Consider the following 8,058-nt stretch of genomic DNA (forward strand, 5'->3'; position numbering starts at 1 on the left):
AAGACACTGAAATAGAGAACAAGGGGACAGTGACCAGAGGGGAGAGGGGAGAGGGGAGGGAATTTAAGGGGGAAAAAGGGGGAGGGATTTGGAGGAACAAGTATGAAGGACACAGGGCAAGAACTAAGGGGGGTGTAAATGGGAGGGAGGTGGGGAGCACGGGGCAGGGTGGGCTGGGATGGGAGAAATAGAGAGAAAACTGTACTTGAAAAATAACTAAATAAAATTTTTAAAAAAGATGCTCAATATCACTAGCTATCAGAGAGATGCAAATTAAAACCACAATGAAATACCACTTTACACTGGTCAGAATGGCCATCATAAAGAAAGCAACAAACAAGTGTTGGAGAGGTTGTGGAGAAAAGGGGACCCTAATCCATTGTTGGTGGGATTGCAGACTGGTACAACCACTATGGAAAACAGTATGGAATTTTTCTTAGAAAACTAAAAATGGACCTCCCTTTTGACCCAGCAATTCCACTGCTAGGATTGTATCCTAAGCACCCTAAAATACCAATCCAAAAGAACCTGTGCACCCGAATGTTCATAGCAGCACAATTTACAATAGCCAGGAGTTGGAAGCAACCTAGGTGCCCATCAGTAAATGAATGCATCCAAAAACTATGGTACATATACACAATGTGATTCTATGCAGCAGAAAGAAAGAAGGAGCTCCTACCCTTTGCAACAGCATGGATGGAACTGGAAAGCATTATGCTCAGTGAAGCCAGGCATTGAAAGACAAATACCATATGATCTCACCTTTAACAGGAAGCTAAACAACAAAACAAACAAGCAAGCAAAATATAACCAAAGACACTGAAATAGAGAACAGGTGGACAGTGACCAGAGGGGAGAGGGGAGGGAATTTCAGGGGAAAAGGGGAAGGATTTATAGAAACTAGTATAAAGGACACATGGACAACAACTAAGAGGGGTGGAAATGGGAGGGAGGTGGGGAGCACGGGGAGGGGGGTGGGCTGGGAGTAAAAGACAGAAAACTACTTGAACAATTAAATTTTAAAAATTTTAGAAAAAATTAATTAAACATAAAAGAAGGAAGTAATGGGAGAATTTAGGAACAAAAAAGATTTAAGATATATAGAAGTATCAGTGTGGCAGAAGTAAGTTTCTTTTTAGCAGCAGTTACATTAAAAGTAAATGGATTAAAATTTTAATTAATTAAAATTTGTTTTTAATTAAAAAACAGTTGGCAGAATGATAGGGATTCATGAATCCTCTAACATTTTTTCCCCAAGATTGTTTTGGGTGCTCATGATTCCTTGCAATTCCATATGAATATTAGAATTCCTTTTTCCATTTCTATAAAATTAGTCCATTGGGATTTTGACAGAGATTGCATTGAATCTGTAGATTAATTTATGGGTACTTGCCATTTTAACAATATTAAATCTTTCAATCAGTTACTTGAGCTATATTTCCACTTATCTAGGCATTCTTTAATTTGTTTAATTTAGCCATGTTTGGTAGTTTTCAGTGTATAAGTCTTTCACCTCTTTAGATAAATGTAGTCTACAGTTTTTATTATTTTTGATGCTATCAGAAATGAAATTGTTTCCTTAATGCCCTTACAGATTATTCATTGTGTATATATTGCAGTTGCAATATATATATACATATGATTTTTCTTGTTGATCTTGTATTCTACAACTTTGCTGAAGTTTATTAACTCTATTCATTTATTAGCTCTAACAGTTCACTATTTGTGGAAGACATCGTGTAGTTGTAGAATTCCCTGCAGTCTGGATTTGTCTAATTTTTTCACTATATTGTGTCACAACATGTTCCTCTGTATTCTGTATTTTCCATAAGCTCGAAGTTGAATATAGAAGTTTTATCTGACTAATGCTTGACTTTTGGAAAGGGGAGACTACTTCCTAGGTGGTGGTGTGTTCTTCCAAGTGATGTGGTGGAGACATCACTTATTTACGTTGCTTTTGTGTTGCCATTAGCAGCTCTTGCTATTCAATGTTTAGATCTACTTATTAGCACAATGATTAAAGCAGAGGTGTACATTATAAGCAGGAGTAAGGAGTCAGGTGGAGTGAGGAAAAAACAGCCTAAAATCCAGGACCGTCTGTTTAAAGTAAGTCTGGTAGAAATGAATCACAGCCAACCATTTTCAGTTCCCTTATCTCCCTCCTTAATTCTGGAGTGGGAGGCATTGGATAATACCATCAACCTGTATCCATTAGAAAAAGAAGTCACATCCCCAAAGTAGGTAGGGCTGCTATAAAGTCAAATAAGTAGATGTCCCGTAAACAAAAATAAATGTGTTACATTTTTGAGGAAATTAATTACATTTTGATTCATTAGAATCTCTGTTTGCCCTGAAATTTTATCATATTTACCAGTTAGTATTTGGTTTTCTAGCATACAACTGAGTTTCTTCTGTGCAGGTCAGTGGTGGTAAATACTGGTATATATTCAGTTTGTGACAATTTCCATATGTATAATTCATATCAATAAGCCATGTTATTATTACTATATATTAAAATGAGACCAAGAATCTCTCCAGTTTGCATGTAGTCTCAGATTTTTTGATGTGGTGCTCCACCTCATGCTGTTCCTTTTATAATCAAAGGCTTGTCTAAATCAAGTTTTCTGAGGACGATAGTTCTAAAACAGGTCAGCAAAATGACTAGAAGAAATCCAGCAAAATTATACAATTGGGTGAGGGCAGGAAATGAGGGTGTCATTGGAGAGCAGGTTGGAAACATGACAGTGGTCAGAGTTGTCCTACTGCTGCCTCATAAAGCCTCACACCTTGCACCTAAAGGTGCTGAGTTAAGATATTTGTATTAAGAGCAAGCACTTAATAATTACAGAAGGGATAGGTTAGAAAAGATGGTTCCTTGTGATGGTGAAATGAGAATCAATTTCCTCTTGGGGTTTCTTCTTGCCCAATTGTTGACATTGTGCAAGACTGTGGTGATCCCCAAAGGGTAGACCTTCCCTAAAGACATAATTGTTTTCAGAAGCTTTATGGGTTTTGCCTCAGTGAGATCTTGGTATAAAGAAGGTGAAGGAGCAGACTTCTGAGCTACAGTCCCAGTTTATAAACAATGGTAGAAGGGAACAGCCCATTCTAATCAATATTTCATCTGATTATTGGAGGCTTCTGGAGTTGGTAGAGTGTCAGAATGCATACATGTAAGTGAGGCTGCTTCATTGGGTTGAGCTGCCATAGAGAAAGTTTTTATGGAAAATTAACACAAAAGAATCCCTAATTTTGTGTGAATGTGGCTAAGAGCTCTAACCAGACTTTCTAACTGGAGTGCATGATGTTAGATACAGAGAAAAGTGTGAGAATAAGATTACACTCTGCTCTAATAGTAAATAGAAAAGGCATAGAAAACAAGGCATTGTAATCCTCTTGTAGAAAGTATTGTGATATTTGTACCAAGAAGACCAATAAACAGAGTGAAGTACAAATATTGTGGTCAGGGGAAACAATAGGATGGAGAAATTTTCAGAAATAACATGGAAAAGATAGGTTTTTCAGTGAAAATATGAAGGTTTAGCTGGAGAATATAGTCATGCAATCAGGGAGGGTATGGAGAGACATTTCAGTTTCCAGGTACAAGAAATGTGGGACAGAGGATCTAATCTATTTTGTGAAAATTTGGAAGGTATATGCTTGAGACAGAGAAAAAATGTTCTGATTTATGTATCTCAGATTCAGTATTTGTGATTTATCAACAGTGGGTACAAACTAGAAATAGAGTTTAGACCAAGAAGACATTCAATAGAGCATATTCCTGAGATTTAGATATTGATAAAACAGTGAAGACTCATTTGTCCCTTTGTGCTTTCATCAAAAAGGACAAGAAGAAGCGGGAGTAGGGCTTGACACTCTAGCTCCCTCCCTTCTCCAGATGTCTAGATGTCCCTTCATAAGGGACTGGGAAACTTGAGACATTTTTTGGTCTCATTCCAGGGATTCTTCCTTTTGTTTCTGTTTCCCAGATTTCCGTTTAGGTTACTATTTTAAGGTGTTCAAATCGGTATATGTGTATCTTCGTATCTCTTCCACCAAATTACTCTTCTCCTCTGGCATCAGCATCCTTGATCCCTCAAAAGTTGTCTGAACAGGATTCACAGAACTCAGCTCTGATGGGAGTACTGTTGAGATATTGGGAAATAGTAATGATAAAGAGATGAATCTTGATGAAGTCAGCCAGTAAGAACACTGCCACTGCTTATTACTCTTATTGCATATAATTAGTTAAAAAATAACATTTTGCTGTACTTGGAAGAAAATAGACTCTATGTTATTACAGTCTTATCCTCATAATGGATAAACCTACACTCTTCACTACTTTTTTCCTGTTGGAGACCACTTTCTCCTATTTTCCATGAAGGGACTTAATTTCATCTCCCTTTCTTTTCATCTCTCCTTCTCTTTCACCTTCATCTATACCTCAGTATAGATGTCTGTGTGGCCACTGCATTGAATGAGTAATAGAATCACAAGAACATGATAGTCTGAGCTATGTCCACTGACACAGAAAAGGATACAGGAAGAAATAAAGACCAAAGGTAAGTTTTTCCTTTGAAGTTCCTGCTTTATGTGTGATCTTTAGAGTAAGAAAGCACCAAAAGAGATGTCCTTAAAATAGTTTTTATTCTTTATCTCAGTGTTAGGGATGTTCTCCTTTAGTTGGGTGAAACACTGGACTCATCAAAGAATAAATGGAACCATGGCACATCACTTGGCCCTGCAGTGAAAAAAATATTTACATAGTTATGATAATATAAATGTTGTCTGTTGATTCTTAGCATTTACCTGAAAGAGTTACCAATAGTTACAGCTCAAAATTTATAATTTTTCAATCTTCACAATGAACAAATCAAGGTATAGCTTTCCAAAGTTTGGGAGGATGTAGAGGTAGTCTGAAGTTGATGGAATAAGAAATACAAATTTAAGTATACTATTTAAAAGCAAAAAAGCAGCCCTGGCCTGCTTAGGTAGCTAAGTTGGCTAGTGTTGTTGATCCCTAGTCAGAGCACATATGAGAATCAACCACTGAGTACCTAAATAAGTGGACCAACAAATCTCTCCCTCCCTTACTCCCTCCCCTTTCCTCTGTCTCTCTAAAATTAATAAGTAAAAAAATTAAAAAGCAAAAAACAACTAATTATAGAACTAAAATAATTTAAAAATGGGGAAATGAGAAAAACATGGGGATAATGTAAACAAGATAAAATTTTATCTTTCATACTAGAGAGCTGAAAGATATCTTAAACTGACAAAATTTTTATATAGATGTATAAGCAAATAGCATATTATTTATAGGTATAAAGATATGAGCCACCAACTCTGGCTGGTGTGGCTCAGTGGATTGAGTACCAGTATGCACACTGAAAGGTCTCTGGTTTGATTCCAGTCAGGGCACATGCCTGGGTTGCAGGACAGGTTCCCAGTAAGGGGTGCTTGGAGAGGCAACTGACTGATGTTTGTCTTGCACAGTGATATTTCTCTCCCTTTCTGCCTCCCTTCCTTCCCCTCTCTCTAAAAATAAATGAATAAAATCTTTAATAAAAAAAGATATGTGCCACCAGAAAAGTTAAGACTAAATAAACGTGAAGGTGGGCAACCTTAGAGTAAGAGACCTCTGCTTTTTATTGTATGTTCTCTTATACTCTATTATTTTAAAATTATTTTTTTCACATTCATAAAGAAATAGAGTATTTCATAAAAATTTCCTTACTCTGCCCTGGCTAGTGTAGCTCAGTGGATTGATCGCGGGCCTGTGAACCACACAATCGTGGTTCGATTCCCAGTCAGGGCATATACCTGGGTTGCAGGCCAGTTCCCAGCAGGGGACACATGAGGGGCAACCATACATTGATATTTCTCTCCCTCTCTCCTTCCCTTTCCCTCTAAAGATAAATAAGTAAAATCTTTAAAAATTTTTTCTTATTCATATAGCAGCCTCAAAAAGTTATTTCTTTGGTGTACCACGTAGATCTACCTATAGGGAAAACCTGAGCTGAAGAGTCATGAGAATTCTATATACTGTAAGATTTTATTATTCATTAAAAATTAATCATTAATAAAATCAGTGATTATATTAAATCACTCCAACCCCAGGTAAGATCATTTGACTTAATGGAATTAAGAGAACCTATCAAAAGAGCAGTAGCTTCTGGACATACAAAGTTAGGACCAGATCTTCTCTCCAGTGCCCCCATCAAAGATGTAGAGACTCAAACATCTGGCTGGAACCTTGACCTCTTTCCCTTCCTTCTTTACAACTGTGACAACGAGCCAAGTGTGGTGGTGCTTAAGTCCAACATAATTATACACAGTTAAGTCCAGGTTTTATTGCTCAGATCCTATAAGACCTTGAACAGAGTAGTCTCTCTGCTTTAGTTTCCTCTTCTGTAATATGGGACTGAAAGTACTTAGTTTCTACCACATGGGATTGTTGTGAGGATCAAATGTGTGATATTTAGTATGCTCTTCAGCCCATATCAAGTACCAAGGAAATTCTGTGTAAAGCGATGCCTTCCTTTTTATATAGTGAATTTCATAAAAGCAGAGACCATGTATGATTTATCCTGTTGTCCTTAGTATATCAAATGAAAGATTCTCAGTGATCAATAAATGAACATGGAATAAACTAAAGAGTGGGTGAGTGAGTGGATGGGTAGAAAGATAATGGCAAGGGTAATAAATGAAAGGGAAAAAATTCCTTTGAAACTGGTGACATCCATACAAGAAAGTATGTTTCCTGAGAGTTATCCAGAGTAAAGTTCATATTTGATTTTAACACTTGATTTTTGCAGGTATGTGGATTGTGTCTTATGGCCACTAGAAACAGGACAGAAGTAACTGACTTTGTGTTACTGGGACTGTCCAGCTGGCCAGAGATGCAGCCAGTTATTTTTGGGATTGTCCTTGTCATGTACCTGGTGGCAGTTATGGGCAATGCCCTGTTAGTAATTGTTGCCCTCTCAGACCCCAAGCTTCAGACCCCCATGTATTTCCTGCTCAGCCAGCTTTCCTTTATTGACATATTTCTCACAACCATCACTGTTCCCCAGATGCTGGTCCACACACTGTCTGTGAATAAAACCATCTCCTTTAACCACTGCATGCTCCAGCTGTTCTTTTTCATGGCTGTGGGCAGCATGGAAGGCCACTTGTTGGCTGCCATGGCCTACGACCGCTATGTTGCCATCTGTGACCCCTTAAGATACTCTGCCATCATCAGCAACCGCTTCTGTCTACGCATAACCTTGACCTCATGGGTAGTTGTCAGCCTCAACAGCCTCCTTTACAGTGTATTGGTCACCCAGTTAACCTTCTGTGGCAACAAGGTCACCCACTTCTTCTGTGACATCACACCACTACTGAAGCTCTCCTGCACCCGACCAGTGGTCAATGAAATGTTAATATTCACAGAGGGGGTGGCTGTGGTGGTCAGCCCCTTCTTCTTCATTTTGGGTTCCTACGCCCGCATTGGTATTGCCATAGCCCGTATGCACTCAGTTGCTGCCTTGCGCAAAGCTCTGTCTACCTGTAGCTCCCACATCCTGGTTGTGCTGCTCCTGTACGGCTCTGTGATCCGCATGTACCTCCGGCCCTCCTCCAGCTATGACTTGGACCAGGATCGCCAGGTCGCCATCTTTTACACAGTAGTTACCCCTATGCTAAACCCACTGATCTACAGCCTGAGGAACCAGGAGGTTAAAGAAGCTCTTCGAAGGCTTTCCAGGAAACTCTGCATCTCAGTAAACTTCCAGCCTGGTTCCCAGGCCAACCAGGAGTGGCAGCACATCTCCTGAGCCCCAGAAGTTAAGATCTAATTTGAAAATTCCTCAGATAGATGAGCTTCACTCCTAATAACTGGTATGGCTCACATTCCTGTGGAATGATCTTTCTCATTGGCTCTGTCTTGTTTGGATTTGGGAAGAAGTGAGTTTTTTGAATAAGTAGTTCTCGGCCCCATTGACTGACCAAGAATCTCACCACTTTGGAAATGAAAAGATACTTTTAAATCATCAAACTTGCACCTCTCATCTTTCA

General features: G+C 38.7%; 1 protein-coding gene across 1 annotated transcript; it reads left to right on the top strand.

Annotated features, from left to right (window-relative positions):
- The first annotated feature begins 6,833 nt into the window (after nucleotides 1–6,833).
- On the top strand, nucleotides 6,834–7,817 carry LOC119065915 (olfactory receptor 1361-like). The gene has a single exon (XM_037168144.2). It carries the CDS (start codon nucleotides 6,834–6,836, stop codon nucleotides 7,815–7,817), a length of 984 nt encoding a protein of 327 aa, XP_037024039.2.
- Nucleotides 7,818–8,058: the final 241 nt, after the last annotated feature.

This window comes from Artibeus jamaicensis, unplaced genomic scaffold (assembly GCF_021234435.1).
Source record: "Artibeus jamaicensis isolate MK-2021 breed Jamaican fruit bat unplaced genomic scaffold, CSHL_Jam_final contig_3275, whole genome shotgun sequence".
Taxonomy (NCBI): Eukaryota; Metazoa; Chordata; class Mammalia; order Chiroptera; family Phyllostomidae; genus Artibeus; species Artibeus jamaicensis.